Source organism: Carcharhinus amblyrhynchos, chromosome 7 (genome assembly GCF_965287045.1).
Source record: "Carcharhinus amblyrhynchos chromosome 7, sCarAmb.v2.hapA, whole genome shotgun sequence".
Classification (NCBI taxonomy): domain Eukaryota; kingdom Metazoa; phylum Chordata; class Chondrichthyes; order Carcharhiniformes; family Carcharhinidae; genus Carcharhinus; species Carcharhinus amblyrhynchos.
The window spans coordinates 21,923,018-21,943,712 of NC_137330.1; the positions used below are offsets into that span (position 1 = coordinate 21,923,018).

Genomic DNA, 20,695 nt, shown 5'->3' on the forward strand with positions numbered 1-20,695 from the left:
GAGAACACAGCCTGGTAGGGCACCTGTGTTCAGGGTGATCGTGAAGGTGGTGGTGTTGATAGCCTTACTTTTTGCAGTCTGTTGGTTAGAAGTCTGGGCTCCAGTCACAGATGGAGGAGCCAAGCTTGAAAATGAGTGATAAAAGCTGAGTTGTAGTCGATACGTTGGCGTCTTTATTTAGGCGTTCCAGTGCAAGGGCCAGGGAGATGGAGTCTGTTGTGGACCTGTTGTGGCAGTAGATGAACTGTAGTGGATCCAGTAATCTGGGAGGCACAAATTGATTCGTGCCATGACTAACCTTGAAGCACTTCATAATTATGGTTGTCAGAGTCACCGGACAATAGTCATTAAGGCATGCTGCCTGGCTTTTCTTTGGTACCGAGATGATGGTCATCGTCTTGAGGCAGATACTCAGATTGTTGTAGAGAAATTGAAGATGTTTGTGAATATTCCTGCCAACTGATCTGTGTGGGATCTGAGTACTTGTCCGGGTACCCCATCTGAGCCAGTCACTTCCTGTGGGTTGACCTTCAAGAAGGTTGCTCTGACATCTGCAATGGCGACCTTGGATACAGTTCATCTGAGGCTTCTGGGTGAGTGGCATGTTTTTGCTGACCTTTTGCTCAAAATGGGTATAGAATGCACTGAGTTCATTAGGGAGGGGTGCAGTGGTGCCAGTGACCTTGCATGCCTTCATCTTGTAACCTGTTATGTCTTACAGACTTTGCCATAGTCGGTGAGGGTCTGTGTAGTCAGTCTGTGACTCTGGCTTGGCCCAGTACTGTCTTTTGATGTCTTTGTGTCTCCTCAGATCATATCTAGCTTTCTTGTATAGTAAGAAGTCACAACACCAGCTTAAGGTCCAACAGGTTTATTTGGCAACACTAGCTTTCGCAGCTTCAAGTTCCTTCAGCTGAGTGAGGACTTGTGCTCACAAACAGGATATAAATAAATATATAGATAATGGTTAGAATGTGAGTCTTTACAGATAATCCAGACTTAAAGGTGTCTGTACCTTTTTTAAGACTTGATTACCTGTAAAAACTCACATTCCATCCATTATCTTGTAAATTGAGTTTGTGTCCATATATATGCCCTGTTTGTGAGCACAAGTCCTCACTCAGCTGAAGAAGGAGCTTGAGGCTCTGAAAGTTAGTTCCACCAAATAAACCTGTTGGACTTTAAATCTGGTGTTGAGAGACTTCTTACTGTGCTTAGCCCAGTCCAACGCTGGCATCTCCACAACATTTCTTATACATATTGGGCAAGCCTTTCTTGAATGCCTCAGACCTGGACGTCAGTGGATATCCCTGTTCATCCATGGTTTCCAGTTGGGTAACACGTGGATTTGCTGCTTTTGGCACACTGTCTTCTACATACTTACTAATGAAGTCTGTTACTGTAGAGGTGTACTCATTCAGGTCGGTCGCAGAGTTTTTAAATACTGACCAGGTTACTGACTGTAAGCAGTCCCGTAAGAGATCATTCAGTTTCTCAGACGGATTCTCCCATTTCAGTTTTTGCTTGCAAGCTGAGAGTAGGAGCACAGCCTTCTGGTCTGATTTGCCAAGTGTGGATGGGCGATAGTGGTAGGCATGTTTGTGTAGCAGTGATCTTGAATGTTTGGGCCTCTGGTGGAACAGGTGACATGTTGTTGGTGTTATCTTGGTAGGACACTCTTGAAGTCCCCAGCCACGACGAACAAGGCTTTGGGGTGTTTAGTCTTGAGGTTATTTGTTGTGATTGTATATTTCTTTCAGCAAGGTCTCCAATTCCATGTGGGGTGAATTGTAATCTGCTGTCAGGATAACAGAAGTGAACTCCCGGGGAAGGTAGTGGGGATGGCATTTTAACCCCTAAATAAAATAACTTCTTAACTCTGTGCTGGGTCTGTTTCAGATTCAGAACCAAGCTAAAGTACACATGATCAACTATTCAGATTTGTTTCATAAAAATGCTACCTTATTATAAAGCAAATGGTCAAGAACTTTTGGAACCTTTTCCTCAGAAGCGGAGGGATACTGGGCAGATTTTGGGTATTTATTATTCCACCTTTTTTTTGTTCTGATTAAAACTCAATTCTGTCATATTTCCACTATTAGTTCTGGGAATGCAATTTCAACATTGTTTAATCTGAGCCTCCAAAGAAGAGTGTTTTTGTCAAGTTTTCAACTCCCCCAACATCAAATTTACCAAGTAAACAAAGGATTTGGACACTACAAGGTTGGATAGTTTTGGCCATTCAGAATTTTGAATAACCTGAAGTTTACAGCAGATAGAAATAGGGAAATCAGCTAGGAGTGCATTGGTATTAAGTCTTAGAAGTAAGAAAGATATGGGTATGTGTTTCAGCTGAGGCAAGAGTGGAGTTGTGTGATGTTAGAAGTGGAGAAAATAGTCTTTGTATAGATAGTTGGTAGGAAGTTCGGTCTGATTCACCCTTAAATGGTTACCAGGGAGAGGGATGGAATCTGGGAATGAAGACTATAGTTTCTGTCCTCCAATATTTAGTTGAAGGGAATATCTGGCTTATCCAGTACTGGAGGTTGAACAAATTCCCCATTTTAAAAAGTGGAGGGGTCAAGAGACAGAGGGGAAGTGTCCAGATCAACAACAAATGTGGAAATTAATGCAGTTATTTTGGATAATGCTGCCATGCAAGTGTAGGTGAGAAATAAATGAGGAACAAGCATAGACCCGTGAGACATTAGGGGGACGATGCTCTCAAAAAAAAAGTGTCAGTGGGCGGGAATACGTGAGTTTTTTTTCCACCTGTGTTTTGGGCGAGTGGGATGAATCTCTGGGACTCTGCATCATGCACCCAACTCCTTGCATGACTTTGTGAGTTCAGGTCACATTCAAGCTCTATAGAATTCTGGCCTGGGAGTAGGGTCAGTAATGGGGAGCAAAGTGGGTCTTGTTGACAAAATGTTAGTGATAACATTGATTACATTATAACAGATTTCAGTGATAGCGTACTGGGAATCAGCTGACCTGGTAGACAATATAACCAGTGGCAAAGTGACATGGTCAGCTGACCAGGTATAAATAGGAAACAGATGGGGATTGTGGAGAGCTTGTGTGGCCCTAGTGTGATGTAATTAAGTTTCTTTGATTTAGTTTGAAGTTAGTTCTTTCATTGCTTGCAACTGAAGTACCCTTACTGCTGGATGCTCCTCACACTTATTGTTGGTAATGGTGGAGAAAGCAGGAGAAGGTGCTTTTTAAAAAAAAAAATGTAATGCGCTGGAATTAGAAGAAATTTTCTGGAAAATATCTTCTTGGCATATTGCAAACTGGGCTTCATTGCATCTTGCCAACTTATTATGAATTGCTGGAGCACGGAAGGATGTTGATCTTTGTTCTCACTACTGTTTTGATTTATTAGTGGGAGCAGAGGAGTGCTGTTTGGTGGAGGGCTCTGGCAGATCTCCAACAAAAGCTCATCAAAAACGCAGAAAATTGGAACCTGTTGCAACATCTGTCATAACCATCTGTTACCTAAATGGTTGCTAATTTAGATTGAGAGCAAATATGCCAACTATGACGCTCAAACCTTGCTGTTCAGAAATCTGGTATGTTCTGCTGAACATGATATTGAAGTGATAGGAGAAAGTAATTCCGGACCAAGCTGAAATATAACCAGAAAGCATGCTTTCTATCTGTAAAAGTTGGTGAGAGTCATAGCTGACGTGCCAAGTTCCCTTCATCGTCTGAGAAAGTAGAGGTTTTGTGGGCTTTCTTAACAATAGTGTCAGCATGGATTGACCAAGACAGGTTATTGATGATCTGGACACCTAAAACCTTGAAGTTTTCAACCCTTTGTACTTCGTCCCCATTGATGTAGACGGGCACCTTCTCCTTTTATGCTTCCTGAAGTTGTTGATGATCTCCTTTTTGTTTTGTTGGCATTGAGGGAGAGATTATTTTTGCTGCACAGTTGCAGATCCTCTCCCCCTCCCCCCTCCTCCCTCCTCCCCCCTCCTCCCTCCTCCCCCCTCCCTCCTCCCTCCTCCCTCCCCCCTCCCTCCCCCCCTCCTCCCCCCCCCTCCCCCCTCCCCCCCCCCCCCTCCTCCTCCCCCCCCCCCCCCTCCTCCCCCCTCCTCCCTGTATTCTGTCTTGTCATTGTTTGAGATCCAACCCACTATGGTGGTGTCAGCAAGCTTAAAAATTGAATCCAGTGCTGTGTTACTCTGTCATAGAAACAGAACATTACAGCACAGTACAGGCCCTTCGGCCCTCAATGTTGTGTTGAGCTATGTCCACTCCCAAGATCAGGCTATCCCCTCCCTATAATTCTGGAGTGCTCCATGTGCCTATCTAATAACCGCTTGAGAGTTCCTAGAAGTATCCGATTCCACACCCCAACCGCTCTGAGTAAAGAATCTACCTCGGACGTCCCTCCTATATCTCCCACCATGAACCTTATAGTTATGCCCCCGAATAAAAGCTACATCCATCTGAGGAAATCATCTCTGCACGTCCACTCGATCGATCCCTCTCATCTTATAAACCTCTAAGTCACTTCTCATCCTCCTCCACTCCAAAGAGAAAAGCCTCACCTCCCTCAACCTTTCCTCATAAGACCTACCCTCCAAACCAGGCAGCATCCTGGCAAATCTCCTCTGCAGTCTCTCTCTCCAATGCTTCCATATCCTCCTTATAATGAGGTGACTAGAACGGAACACGATATTCCAAATGTGGTCTCATCAACGTCCAGTAGTGTTGCAGCATAACCCCACGGCTCTTAAACTCAAACCCCCTGTTAATAAACACTGACATGCTATAAGTCGCCTTCGCAGCTCTATCCACTTGCGGCAACCTTCAGATCTGTGGATATGAACCCCAAGGTCTCTGTTCCTCCACGTTCCTTAGAACCCTGCCGTTGACCCTGTAATCTGCACTCAAGTTTGCCCTACCAAAATGAATCACCTCACACTTATCAGGGTTAAACTCCATCTGCCACTTTTCGGCCCAGCTCTGCATCCTATCAATGTCTCTTTGCAGCCTGCAAGAGCCCTTCGCCTCACCCACGAGACAAATCAGCAAATTTACTAACCCACCCTTCAGCCCCTTCCAAGTCATTGATAAAAATCATAAAAAGCAGAGGACTCAGCACTGACCCCTGTGATACACTGTTGGTAACTGGCCTCCAGTCTGAAAATTTTCCCTCCACCACCACCATTTGTCTTCTATGATACAGCCAGTTACTTATCCAATTGGCCAAATTTCCTTCTATCCACACCTCCTTATCATCATGAGCCTACCATGGGGAACCTTATCAAACGCCTTACTAAAATCCATGTATACGGCATCAACTGCTCTACCTCCATCCACACACTTAGTTACCTCCTCAAAGAATGCAATCAAATTTGAGAGGCAGGACTTGCCCTTCACGAAGCTGTGCTGACTATCCCGGATTAAACTGAATCTTTCCAAATAGTCATGAGTCCTATCTCTCAGGACCCTTTCCATTAACTTACTACCGAAGTAAGACTAACTGGCGTGTAATTACCAGGGTCATTCTTATTTCCTTTCTTGAAAAGAGGAACAACATTTGCTAGTCTCCAGTCCTGTGGAAGTGAGTACCCATAGATTAAAGCTAAAGCCTCCGCAATCTCATCCCTTGCCTCCCAAAGTATCCTAGGATGTATCCCATCTGGCCCAGGGGACTTATCCACCCTCAGGTTTTTCAAAATTGCTAATACATCTTCCCTCAGAACACCTACCTCCTCCATCCTATCAGCCTGTATCATGCACTCATCCTCAAAAACATGGCCCCCCTCCTTAGTGAATACTGAAGAAAAGTATTCATTCAATGCCTCGCCTATCTCTCTGACTCCATGCACAAGTTCCCACTACTATCCTTGACTGGCCCTAACCTCACCCTGGTCATTCTTTTATTTCTCACTTAAAAGTAAAAAGCCTGAGGGTTTTCTTTTATCCGACCCCCCCCCAAGGACTTCTCATGCCCCCTCCTAGCTCTCCTAAACCCTTTCTTTAACTCTTTCCTAGCTACCTTGTAACACAAGCGACCCAACTGAACCTTGTTTTTTCATCCTTACGTATGCTTCCTTTTTACTCTTGACAAGGCATTCAACCTCCTTTTGTGAAGTGGTTCACTCACTCGGCCATTTCCTCCTTGCCTGCCAGGGACATACCTATCAAGGACACGCAGTATTTTTTCCTTGAAAAAGCTCCACTTTTCATTTGTGCCCATACCTGACAGTTTCTGCTCCCATCTTACGCTCCCTAATTCTTGCCAAATCACATCATAATTTCACCTGCGCCCCCCCCCCATTATAAACTTTGCCCTGTTGTGTGACCCTATCCCCCTCCATTGCAATAATAAAGGACACCGAATTGTGGTCACTATCTCCAAAGTGCTCTCCCACAAACAAATCTAACACTTGCCCCGGTTCATTACCCAGTACCAAGTCCAATGTGGCTCCACCTCTTGTTGGCTTATCCACATATTGTGTCAGGAAACTCTCTTGCACACACTGTACAAAAAGTGTCCCCTCAGAACTATTTGACCTATAAATGTTCCAATCAATATTTGGAAAGTTAAAGTCGCCCATGATAACTACCATGTGACCTCCACACCTATCCATAATCTGCTTTGCCATTTCCTCCTCCACCTCTATTACAATTTGGGGGCCTATAGAAAACTAACAACGTGACCGATCCTTTCCTATTTCTAATTCAGCCCATATTACCTCAGTAGGCAGTTCGCCCTCAAAATGCCTTTCGGCAGCCGTTAAACTATCCTTGATTAACAGTGCTACTCCACCTCTTTTACCGCCTTCCCTACTCTTACTGAAACATTTATACCCCGGAACTACCAACAACCATTCTTGTCCCTGTTCTAACCATGTCTCCGTAATGACCACAACATCATAGTCCCAGGTACCAATCCATGCTCCAAGTTCACCTACCTTATTCCTGATGCTCCTTGCATTGAATAGATGCACTTCAATCCACCTTCCTGTCTGCCTATGCACTCCTGCAACCTTGGTACCTTCCTCAGTACCTCGCAATCCTCAACACTGGCTTTTGGACTACATCTCATTTTCCTGACCCCCTGACAAATTAGTTTAAACCTCCCTGAAGAGCAGATGCAAATTTCCCTCCCAGGATATTAGTGCCCCTCTGGTTCAGGTGCAAACTGTCCTGTTTGTACAGGTCCCACCTTAATGTGCTCCCATTATCCAAGTAAATGAAACATTCTGTCCTACACCATCCCTGCAGTCACATGTTAATCTGCATTCTCTCCCTGTTCCTCAACTCACTAGCACGTGGCACCAGCAACAAATCAGAGATGACAACATGCTTTGTCCTAGCTTTCAGCTTCCTGCCTAGCTCCCGAAATTCCTGTTTTAAATCCCCATTCCTCTTTTTACCTACATCGTTGGTACCCATGTGCGCTACGACCTGCGACTGATCCTCCTCCTCCTCCTCCCCCTTAAGGATCTTAAAAGTAAGGTCTGAGACATCTTGGACTCTTACACCCGAGAGGCAGCATACCATCTGTGAGCCTCTTTTTGCTGCTGCAAAACCACCTATCTGTCCCTCTAACCATCATGTCCCCAATTACTATTGCCCTCCTGCTCTCCTCCCTTCCCTTCTGAGGCACAGGGACGGACTCGGTGCTTGAAGTCCTGTCACACTGGTAGGTCACCCCCTCAACCGAATCCGATACAGAATACTTGTTGCTGAGGGGAACAACCACAGGGGATCCCTACACTGGCTGCTTCCTCCCAGCCCCCCTCTTGTCACCCATCTATTTTCATTTTTTGGAGTCTCCAAATCCCTGAAGCTCTTATCTATGATCACCTCTGCCTCCCGAATGATGCAAAGCTCCTCCAGCTTCAGTTCCCCAACGTTTTTAAGGAGCTGGAGATGGGTGCACTTCCCACAGGTGAATTCAGTAGGGACACTAATGGCATCCCTCACCTCAAAATCCTGCAGGAGGAACATTGCACTGCTTTCACTGCCATTCCCTCTAGATATAAAGATAATATCTGGATATTATCAAAAGTGGCATGAGTACCTGTTCTTGATTTATTGAAGTCTCTATTTTTCAGCTATTTTTAACATGTTTAATTTGAACATTTACTACTTTTTCAAAAGACCTTTGAACTAGTGTGGGGCATGGGTTAATGCCTTGCGCACAAACAGTTTTGATAGCGGTTTTTCAAATGATGTCTTCAGGGTCTATTAGACATTCATGCATTGAGACTTGCAGAAGGCATTATGTAGTAAGCAGCAGTGCGTGATTTATTTTGTTCACACAAACCTAGGAATACTGAGCACAGTTGTAGAAGTGTCCTTATTGCATCCTGAGGTAATTGAACCTTGGTTAACCTATGTGGTCCTCACTCTTTCTGAAATTGAAGCTCATGGAAAAATAATTGACTTCATTCAGGAATTGCCCAAGTGGCAGGAAACAGGGATGATGGATAGGTTATCAGAAATGGGCAGGATGTGACTAGCCAAATTCCAAAGGGATTTGTTTGACCTCAACTGTTCATTGCATTCGTCAGCAATTCGATTATGAGATAGAGAATCACGTTGCTTACAATGTAGATGGAAGCATAAAATTACAAACAAGGTATTGATAGGTGACAGAGACAAAACTACTACAACTGGATTTCAGCATAGCCAATCATGAGATCATCCACTGTAGATTTCTAAAGAATAGAGCAGAATACTTTCTAAATGTTGAAGCTGTGAAGGTCAAAAGAGACTTGGGGTGGAATTTTACCATCTTGCCCATCATGAGAATACTAGCAGGCAGGACATGGACCATGCAAAGATCTGGCGACCTTGGGTGGGATTTTCCAGTCTTGGAGCAAGTGCAGCTGGACAAACCTGCCCTTAAGGTCCATATACCTAATTCATTAAAATATCATGAATAGTTTCAGAAAATAATCAAAAAGACAAATGTGATGTTGGCCCTTATTTCCAGGAGACTGGAATACAGAAAATTAGAAGCCATTACATGGCAATGCCAAAGCCTGGTTAGACCATAACTGGAGTCGTAGTTCAGTTCTGGCCACTGCAGTTTAGGAAAAATGTGTAGGCCTTGGAGGGAGCAGAGTGTAAATTTGACAGGATAATACCCGGACTCCAAAGGTTAAATTGTCCTCAGGTAGCACCTCAAATGAGAAAAAGTTTCAGGCTGACGACCTTTATCAGCATTTTCTGCTTTATTGAATCTCTAGCATGCTGGCAGCATTTTGCTTTTACACAAACTCTGGCTGTATTTCGTGCAATTTCCACTTGGAAATCATTTGATCATGTTTTTCACATATTAAGGGGAACTGCTGGCTGAGAGATCTTGGACTTGGGGGCTTAACCTATAATTTAGAGCCAGACTTGTTCGGAGTGAAATCGGGAAATGCTTCTACGTGCCAAAGGTGGTAGAAGTTTCGAACACTCTTAGCTAGCAACGGTTGATACTAATTTTAAATCTGAGATTTTGGATTGAAATTTTTGACAAAAGGTGTTGACTGATATGGGCAAAGACAGGTATATGGAATTAGATCAGTATGATTTCACTGAATAGTTTAACAGGCTTGCAGGGCCTTCACATGTTCCCATGTTTCATGTCCTAAGGTAAAATTGCCTCAAGTTTATACAAGTTCAAATGCCAAACTTATCAACCTTTCTCATCCAGACACAAAGCTAAATAATGTGGATGCTAGAAATCTGAAATAAAACAAGAAATGCTGGAAATATCTAAGTTTGACAGCATCTGAGAAAGTGTTAACATTTTTTGGATCTCTGCCCTTTCAAATCACAGGCTTTTTCCTCATGCAGGCTTCAGCAGTTGTGGTCTATCTGCTCATCCTTCAAAATAAACTGCTTGCTGTTCCTAGAGGACACCGGGGTCAAGCATGCGAACGATATCTTCGCACTTGTCTCCTTCTAGCAACCTAATGCATAAGTGTTGTTTAATTTGCATCATCAGTGTAATACTCCATTGTGTGGATGATACAATAGAGTTTCTCCTTCAGAAGCAATTAGCAATCTGAATGCAAAATTGAGATGTTCTGGTTGCTACTCAAACATATTTGCATATTATTGAACGTAAAATCTGCCTTGAACCCTGCAATTGTACAGTGTTTTAAAACTAAATGTTTTAAATTAATTTTAAAATATTGCTTTAAGACTCTTTGACATAGTATGAATGGTAACTTGGTGCAATTTAATTAATACAGCTGAAAATTGATTTAGTGCAGATATGGATTTTTAATCAGTGTCTGGTCCATCACAAGAGTATAATCCAATTTTAAATAATTGAGAAATGATTTTTAGAAAAGCATTGCATGTACCCAAGTAGTCAGTTAAATTAACTTCTAAAAGCTTTTAATATGTCCTTGTGCCCTCAAAAGCTTAATTTTAAGGCCTACAAGCAGGCACAATTAGCAGAAAGTCAAGTTGTTAATTAAGGGTGCTTTTTTTCCGCAATCAGCAAAGGCAGAAGTCAGATAGAAAAAGTAATGTTGAGGGTGGTGGCTTTTTCTGCCATGTGGTGAGAGACTTGGAAGAAAAAGAAGGCAGGCAACAGTTGCATGATATATCACTAGCAGGCAGCCCGTCATCAGCTCAGCACTTTAGTGATCTGGGCACCATTTCTAAAGGCTATCCTAGCGCACATACCAAGAAACATTTTTCACCCAGATGCATACCTTGCTGTTATCCTCATCCCTCCCCTGCCAGCAGCGCCAGCTTCAAGCGCCAAACAGAGGGTCTTCAGGTACATGCCTTCTGAGACCAGTTGTATGTTGTACTGTTCTGACATCACACCTCCTTGGAGACACGGGTTGATGTGGGGATATGATGCTGGCCTAAATGATATGCTAATGTATTACAACGAGTTCCCAACATTGAATGGCTGGAAACATGGCTGGCCACTGGGGGGAGATGGCGATAGCTTCCTGCTTTTATCTTGATACGAAACATGACTGGCCGCCTCGCAATATTTTCTGCTCATCACCAAACCCACCTGACGCACAGAGTTTTTGGAAATCTCAGCTAGACCTTGAGTAGGGGTGGAATCTAGCTCCGTGCTGTTTAAAGTGGTGTCTAATATTACAGAAACTCTTTGTACTTAAATTTTTAGTCTTTTACACCAGTTTAGCCAATTTCAGGTGAATGATGCTGGGAAAACAATGGCAAAGCCTAGCTGAAAATCCAAGCCAATATTTTGAATTGGTGAACCAAGATGATATGCTGCTCTGTTCTGTTGATTTTTCTGTTCCACAATTCAGCTATGTATTTTGAGAAATCTGTCCACGTTTATCAAAACCATCTATTGCTTTTGTACCAGCTAATTTTCTTTTTTGTTTTTGGAAATGGTTTTTTAGCTTTTAATAGTTTGATCTTATAAAACTGAACTCTGTTTAGGTGAACAATTATTTGGCTTGCCAGCAAAGTAGTAAATTTGTTTGAGCACCCACTTGAAGTTATTGATATAATAGAATTTGGTGTAGTGAAGATAAAATTGTGGCTATAGATCTTTCCTGTATGCCTACAGTTTTACAAAGTTGCTTGATATTTTATATCAAAGTGCGTTGATGTTCATCAGAACACTATTTAAAATAATTTTGCTTTAAACAGCCCTTGAATATTAAAATCTAACATTATTTTTACTGGACTAGGTGGATGAGAATTTGATTGTGGCTCAAAAGCGTGATGCTGTACGCCAAGGAATGTTCTACTTTAGGAAAGACATTTACAAAGGTAAAAATTAGGAATTTTGGGTTTCAATTTAGTAATTTGAAACTTCTCCAAAAGTTACCAAGTATTTTAAAGTTTAATATACAAACTAAAAGTAAGTGACTTGCACATTATAAAAGTAAGACTCAAAGCTGCGTTATCGGAACTAATGTGGGAATATAAGGCTGCACACCAAGAAGCCTATTAAGAAGCTGGTCTGTGACTCTCATTTTTGTTGTTTTTAACAAACTCGCTCATTATTAAAAGATAATGTTGAACATATATGCCACCAGAGAGAAAGTAACTATAAAATCCTACCGGTCCCTTTATCTGAAATACCCAATGTTACAAATGGAATAGGTATGAGCAGAGCAATTCCATTGTAACAACTTTACAGAAGTAAAGCAAACTGGATTTGGTTGATGGGATACATTAAATCTGACTCACGTAATCCTCATCTCTATTGCACGCAACTTGCTGAAGCTGTATGGGGTTCGAAGAAAAGCAAAACTAAAACATAACATTGTGTGGGTGCTTATCTTGTGCTTTAATAATATGCTGCTTCAATTTGAATAATACTTGAACTTGTGTGTAGATTTGTCATAACGCTAGATTTATTTTCTGGTTGAGGACAGTTGCAAATATGTTGCATCATATACTCTTAATCATGGCTTTGTCATTTTAGTTGGAAATCCAGTTGTTGATGGCTGTGCTTGTGCACAAAATGGCATTGATTTGGATACCGAAGAGTATGCATTAATGAGCATAGACACAATCATTAATGGAAAGGTAAGGGTAAATTTTCATTGTATTGCTCACCTGTGATTTGTGTCATTTGACAAAGTTGTTTTCTGCTCCAAAACCAAAACTACACATGTTTTGGTTACTTAGCTAATTGGTTGATTCCCAGCCCCACCAAGAAATGAGAGCCTGGCCCGGTTATGATTCATTCTTTGTAGAACTTGCATGCGGAGGCTGAATCACATTTTCAGAAGACAAAAGCTTAAGTAATCTGTTTGATATTGTCAATATTGTTTTGACTGTTTAACCACATTTTGTTTGAAATCTTTTGCCTTTTAAGGTTTTCCTGCAAGGCAGGAAACTTTTCTTTCAAGTATTTTAGTCAAGTGTGTGGATTAAAAAAGACCTGCTGTGAAAAGAGCAGTGCTAATCATAATTCCATTCCCTGAAAAAACTCTTGAACTTCACACACAAATGCAAATTGGGTGCAGCAAAAGAATGAAGGAATGACAGAGTTCCAACTCCTCCTACTGCAGGAAAAAATTAACCTAAATTCTGAAAAATATATTGTGTGAGCATGCTTCCTCAGAAATTGAGGGATTCTACAGTCAATAATATCCTTTTTTTCTGGTACTGAATACCATATCTTCCTATGAGTGAAACTAGAAACATATATTCAACTTGGTATGGCACAGTAGTTTTTGGTTACCTAAAAACCCACAAAAACAGCCTAAATTCAAAGGAATTTGCCTGGGAAAAGGGAAAGAAAAAGCAGTAATGCTATAAGACAATTCAGCTGTTGAAATAAAATAAAGGTGAGCAGATAACAGGAACACTCAGTGCAGTTGAGAAACTGAAGGATGGAAGATCTGGTGGGAAATATCTACAGACTTGTTGACAGCAGTGATGTAGCAACAAGGCTAATAAATTGAGAAATCATTGAAGCATATAGTAAAGGCAAAGCAGTTACAGGAAGTTTTAATTTTCAAAGATCGGGAGGTGCAAAATTGCCCAAGTCTTCATGCCAATGAATTACTATCCAGAATAATTTCTTGAACCAACAAGGGTGTTGATAAGTAATAAGCCAGAAGTAATTAATCTGACAGTAAGAGGATCCTGCAAACAGTGCCGTGATGGAGTTTATTAAGTTTGAGAAGACATACTAATGTGTTAAGCTCAAGTAAAGCTGACTCAAAATAAAAAGTAAGCTGAGCACATTAAACTGAACAAGTGACTGCAGAAAAATGGGAAGCATTTAAACTTTATCAATACAAAATAAGACCAATCCAGACCTCCAAGACTAAAAGTTCCACTTGTGCAGCCAATTAACTATGGTCACTATCAAAAGTGATAAAACTAAAGACAAGACTTCATAAACACGAAGTGATGATCTGGCAAACAAATATAGAAAGCAAATAAAAGCACAAAATATTAAGACCTGCAAATCAAATATACAAAAATTTAATGAAGGTCCATTAAAGACCAACTGCATAGGAAACAGCGATAGATAACAAGGTAATGTCATTTGTTAAACAAATATATCTCCTTTCATAGTAGGAAAGGATCAAATACCAATGCTAAAAGAAAAATTAAAAAAATTTGAGGAGCAACTTCTTGGATTTAATGAGTGATAAATCGGTAAAGAAGAAAATAATGGGAATTAAAATAGATAAACCTGCAGGACCTCATGGTTTACACCCTAGAGCATTAAAGTAGTGTTGGGAAAGCATTTATTAAACTTTTGAAAGTCCTCATGATTTATAAATTGTTAGAAATTTTGCTAATGTCACTGAAGAATGGGAGAAGGAATCCAGAAAAATGGGGACTTGTTGGTTTAATAACAGTTGAGGGAGTGGTTAGAATGTGTCATTAATGATAGTCACTGAACACTTGAACGAATGAGCTGATCAGAGAGAGTGCACATGGCTTTAAGAGCACATTACCCCTGACTGATTTAGTTGAATTTTTGAGGTTGCTAATATAAATAAGGGTTGTGCAAATGGAGTTGTCTATATGGACGTCTACATGGCATTCAATAAGGTTCCACACAAGATTTTTAATAACATGAACATGCAAGTTTGAAACCTTTTTGTTTTTGGGTTGGAAATTGAAGGTAGAGTAGATCTAGCTTAGGAACTCTGGCTGCATGTGACAACTGATGTTCCAAGGATTTGTTTAAGGGCCTCAATCTTTGACCATATTTATAAATGAGTTGCTTGACAGAATAGAATTTTATGGTTAAGTTTGCAAATGACCCCTTGCAAAAGGGATAGTAAATATTGCAGATTTGAGGAAGAGGTTGCAAAGGGACATTAACTGATTATTTGTGCAAAGCCGGGGCAGTGGAATTCATTCTGGGCAAGTGAAGTCATCTACTTTGGACCCAAGAAAGGAAATAAATTATTTTCTGTTTGGGTGAGATTTTGAGGATTGCAGAGGAGCAGCATAATTTGAAGTCCCAAGTTCTAAAAGCCAGTTTTGTGTGCGGGGGTGGGGGGAAAAATCAAAAAGGCTAAAGGAATTTTGGACTTTCTCAAGAGGGGCTGAATACAAATCAGCAATTGAGCCTCAGCTTTGATCAGATACCATGCAGGCTATATGGCTTTTCGTTTTCAGGTACTGCATCTCGGAGGAAGGAATGTGGTGCAGATTCACTAGAATGAGACAACAGCTTAAATTAATTTGAGGACACATTGAATAAAATTTACTTGTTTTCCATTTGGCATTGGGAATTAAATGGTGACCTCATCATCAGGGCACTTAAATGTTTAATTGATTGAATAGATACAAAAGAACATGATTACATTAACATTAGAGCTAGACCGTTCATTTGTGAAATCAGGAAACACTTGTGGCTGCATAGACCCAAAGAGCTGACTGGTCTACTCATGTTTCTGTTATTTTGAAACAGTGATCTATTAAGGGCAATAAGGGATTATTGCTTGCGCTCTCGCGCTCTCCCTCTCCCTCTCCCTCTCCCTCTCCCTCTCCCTCTCCCTCTCTCTCTCTCTCTCTCCATCCCCCACCCTGTGCTTTATTTTGGCGCAAAGGTAAATTGATGCATTCTTTAAAATTTGTGTTATCTTGGTTTGAAAAGAGCTGAGGGGGGAAATAGGCTCCATTATTGCAATATGACAAATGGATATAAACTGTTAATTATCAATATTACTAACACATCTATTAACACACCAAATCCTTTGCCAAAATGCCATATTTGCCATATCTAGTTTTTAAAAAAAACTTGCATTGCTTTCTTTCACAACTGAACTTGTATTTGTGAAATTTTGTGTGACCTCCATTTCTGATCTTGTTCTGCAGGAAGGAGTTTTTCCAGGTTTGATTCCAATCATAAACAGTTACCTTGAAAACATGGAAGTAGATGTGGATACACGGTGCAGCATTTTAAACTACCTCAAACTGATCAGAAAACGAGCTTCAGGTAAAATTGTAACCTAATCGTTCTTAGCTATTATTTTGGTGTAGCGTACCTAATATTGAAGGTGTGATCAAAGTGGTCAGTTGCATTTATCTGGACATTTTTGCATGCTTGATATTACAGAATTACCAAAGTAATCTTCTGTGATCAGCTGTTGTCCAGATATTACAAGACATTGGTAGATGAAATACTAAATATACATTAAATGCTACCTTGATGTCATGCTACATTAAAATCAATGCATGATTCCATGATGGAAGCATAGATCACAGCTCAGTTTGAATTATTCAAGACTGACAAGCCCATGGGGAATAAGGCAGCATATCTATGTATGTGATCTTGGCTCTGTGGCAGTATAAGTATCCATTATAATTAAGTCTCATCTGTGAATTTGGATTGGTAGCAAATTGGTGGGGTTGGAGTTGGGAGTGTCGGAATAGTAGAGATATTGGGAGGGAAGAGAAAGAAGAAATCTGAAGGGATGATTGTAATAAATTGACCAGACGAACCTATCATAAATAATAACCTGCTTTTTAACTGATATTACAATTTGCCTATAAGGAAACGTGATAAACATTTTATTTTACAAGAGTAAAATAATAAATCTATACTTGCATTGAAAGCTTTCAAATACTTAAATTGATTTAATCCAGTTATACTTCTGTTGGTTGCAGGGGAGCTGATGACTGCAGCATGTTGGTTGAGGAAGTTTGTTGCTGATCACCCTGACTACAAGCAAGATAGTGTTGTAACTGAAAAAATCAACTATGACCTAATTATGAAATGTGACCAAATTGCAAAGGGGTTGCATGACTGCCCAAAACTAATTGGCGCACCAGTCAGCAAACCAAAACACTCAGATGGCAAGCGCAGCACTGTTTGATATCATGGAATTGTATACTTTGATGTTAATCTCACAGATTTTTTGCATGGTGCAGAGACCAAGAAAATGCACAAACAAATGAACAGGGCCAACCATTTAAATCAAATCTTTATTTTGATTGTTTAAATTAATGCAGATTTATGCATTGCAGTTGTCAGATGACATGGAAGCTACATGTACATATTGTTTTTAGATTAACAATGTATTTTTAATACGCTCTAACATGGGTTGTTGCACAAATTCTGTTGTAGATACAAATGGAGAAATGTACTTTGTATATATAATTTTCTTAAATTCCATTGCTTTTTGTTCATTGACTGTAAATGTACTGAATTAAGTTGTTTTGATCATGTGAGAATAAATAATGAACCTTGTAGATGTTTATTTTGAACGTTTTGTTGACTGACTTAAAAGAAGCTACTAACTTTATGTTGTGTCCACATTGTGAAATATTATCTGATGATGCACTGTGCAAAACTTTTTTGTAAGGGCTTTGACAAAGAATAGTTTAAACAGATTGTGTTGGATTGCATTGTTTTATAAGTGAGTTTAGTAAATATTACATGGGTTTTCATGGTGAGAAAATGAAATGAAAATCAAGGAGATGGAATTGTAATTGTAATAAATTTACTCTGGAAATTGCAATTGGACTAAATAGTGTATTAACATGCACAACCATATTCAGTAAATATTGCTTGTACTGTGCAAGTTTTGCATTCTTCTTCATGCACTTTCCTATGAAGATGGGCCACGCTTGATGGTAAAGCCTGGATAGAAACTGTCCCCACGATCTTGGAAGAGCACTTGCTCAGAACAGTTGTCATCTAATTTCTTAAGTTTCTGTAAATTTGTTAGGTCTGCTGGTAATCAAATTTTTATTTCCATCATATAGTAAGTTTCTTCCCATCTCTGCACCTGAATCTGTGAAGTTGACTGCCTTTGAGATTTCACTGTTCAGATTTGCTACCAGATCTAGAATGGAATTATGTTAAAACAAAGTAGTTGGAGGCATGCAAATCAACCTTTGCTTCAATCCTGCCAGGCTAATTTCTTTGTCTGAACAATCTATCCGATCTAATTGAGGTTCAGTTGTTATGTGATTTTAATTTTAAATCCGTTTTCAGTAAATTATTCTACCTTTTTGTCTTTAGAAATCCTTGATGAACTACTATGACTGGGAACCACTGAGGGCAATATACATGATTTTAGTCTACATCAAATTGAAAAGTTCCATTTTTAAACTCATGGCTTCGGAATGTTTGCAAAGATTACTTTTTTAACTACAGAAGAACTTGCTTCACAAAAATAGTTTATCTCACAGCTGAGTGAGCCTGACTGGAATTTGTTGTGCTCCTCAAGCCTGCTATAATTATGTATAAGTTCTTATTCTGGATTATCTAAGAAATTGGATATATAAACATGTTTGTCTTGAATCTTCAAAATCGAATGAGGGCAAGTACCTTCCTTCCACCCTGAATCATGGAAAATGGGTGAAACATAGCATATAATTTGGGTGCCTCCAACCATTCAGTTAGTTTTAACATAATTCCATTCTAGACCTGGTAGCAAATCTGAACACAAGCTTGTGATTCTCTTGTCCATAATTTGCAACTAATAAAATCCACTCATTTTCTCCCCAATTTTCAGGCTTTATTAGGCATTACATGAGGGAAAAATGTTATTGACTTTCCTCTACAGGAGTCATTGGTACCAGAAAAATTGACTAAAGCCCTTGACAGTTAACGTACTTTGGCAAATTAGAGCATGGGTTTTTTTCATATGCTGAAGAGTGTAGACCAGCTTTGCACAATCTATGCATTGTGCTGTTACTGCGTTAGGAGATTCGTTCACTTGTACCATTTTAGCCTGGCTTTCATAATGCATTTTCCCTTCCCAGGGCAATTCTGTCTGATTGTCATTACACTTTGCTGGTTTTGCAAGTTGACAGCTTTGACAAAATAGGAAACACAGCAAGTAGATCTTGATTTTTGTGCCATCAACAATTTATATAGCATCTTTAGGATCATTATAAAACAGGATGTGACAGGTCAGATGACTATAATGGTCAAAGAAAGAAGTTTAAAGGAGTGCCTTTAAGGAAGAAAGAGGTATTGGAAATGTTTTTCAGAGCTCAGGACCAAGGAAGATCAAGGTACTCCCACCAATGCTGGAGCAATTAAAATCAAGGATGCTGAAGGAGCCAATATTAGATGAATGTGGGATATCTGGGAGTTGTGGGGCTGGATGAGATTACAAATGTAAGGAGGGGCAAAGCCAGGGATGATTTTGAAAACAATTTTTTTTAAATCAAGATGTTTTGCCAGGATCTAGGGGCCACATTTGATAGGGGTACAGGACTTAAGACACAGGCAGCAGTTTTGGAGGACCTCCAGTTCACAGATGGGAGAATGTGGGAGACATGCCTGTTGGAATAACAGAGGCAAAGGCATGAGTGAGGATTTTGGCTAAGTCACTAATATTACAGATATAGAAGTAGGTGGTCTTACTGGTGCAAAATGAGCTTGAAAGCACATCTTTGTTGTGGGAGGGGGGTGGTTATCACAAACAGACTAGCTTAATTTTGGACTGTTTGGGAGAGATGGAGTCGTCAACTAGGAAATGAAGTTTGGAATGGGCATCAAAAATGACTTCTGTCTTTATGTTTGGAGGTAATTTCTGCTCATTCAGTACTGGATATTGGATAAACAGTGCATGATGTGGTGGAGAGGTTATAAATGTGCATGAATACGAATACTGCATTTGGATGATGGTGCTGAGGGGTGCAGCATACTTAAAATAGGAGGGGGCCAAGGATGGATCCTTGGATGACAGAGAATGGTGCAAGAGCAGGCTTGAAGGGCAGAATGGCCTACTACTTCTAGTTTCTTTAGGATATGCCATTAATTGATTCCTGTTTTTGATTTGATGGTTAATGGAACCATCATATGAAATAGTGATATGTTTATCATTCATTTTGCATCTTGCTCTATTTACATTGATTTTATTCTTCACTGTTGCACTCTAGCCCATTGAGCCTCACATAGGTTTAAGATATGAGCCCAGGACACATAGGCATTTAGCATTGTTTTTTGAACAGGTGGATTGTAGCTGAAGAAATTTGCAAAACTTGCATTTGACTTTGAAATCAAATGGATTTGATTGAAAATGTAAAGAGGTTAAACAGCCAGTTTCCATTTTCTCATGGGGTGAAACCATCAATAAGTTCAAGCAGAATGTACTATGCTGCAACCTTTAAGGTGACTTTTTGCCCAATGACTAATCTTTGCCAAGTGAAGGCTAATAATCTAAACATTATGTATAAACTTCCCTGTGTGCTGAGCCATGAAGCACAAGATAATGTATCTAGCAATTAGTTTTTCCACAATAGCTTAGATTGTTCATATTTTGCCCCTTTAAATGAACAAAAGTACAACTGTCATTAAATCAATTTAATGAATCCAGAATTTAAGGCCCTGTTTTCTCAAACTATTTTCTGAAGCCAGAAAGTGGAAGATTACAAACTAAAGTGTTCTTTCCAATCTTAAAAATAAAACTCTTGGACTTGTACCGTGGAAGTCTACTGGCTGACTAATTGATAACTATCAGCCAGTATTACTGAATACCTGCACCATTCTTAACATCCCACTTCCTGTGTCCCTGCTGATTGGCTAGGAGGGAGTTGAGGAGTGAATTAAGAAGGGCTAAAAGAGGACATGAGAAGACTTTGGTTGATAGGATTAGGGAGAATCCTAAGGCGTTCTATAGGTATGTTAAGAACAGAAGGTTGGTTAGGGCAAGATTAGGGCCAGTTACAGACAGCAGAGGGAAGTTGTGTGTGGAACCGGAAGAGATTGGTGAGGCATTGAACCAATATTTCTCTTCGGTGTGCACGCAGGGGGACGTGAATG

The 20,695-nt window shown here is 40.2% G+C and overlaps 1 protein-coding gene across 2 annotated transcripts in view; it reads left to right on the top strand.

The window, feature by feature from the left end:
• The window catches only part of gclc (glutamate-cysteine ligase, catalytic subunit), a 74,935-nt gene extending 57,503 nt beyond the window's left edge, over nucleotides 1-17,432 (top strand). For both annotated transcript variants that reach the window (XM_080192025.1, XM_080192024.1), the window contains 4 exons: nucleotides 11,670-11,751; nucleotides 12,413-12,516; nucleotides 15,787-15,907; nucleotides 16,579-17,432. In XM_080192025.1, coding sequence (XP_080048151.1) covers nucleotides 11,670-11,751; nucleotides 12,413-12,516; nucleotides 15,787-15,907; nucleotides 16,579-16,787 — 516 coding nt within the window. In that variant the 3' untranslated portion in view covers nucleotides 16,788-17,432. The remainder of the gene's footprint in view (nucleotides 1-11,669; nucleotides 11,752-12,412; nucleotides 12,517-15,786; nucleotides 15,908-16,578) is intronic.
• The last annotated feature ends 3,263 nt before the right edge of the window (nucleotides 17,433-20,695 follow it).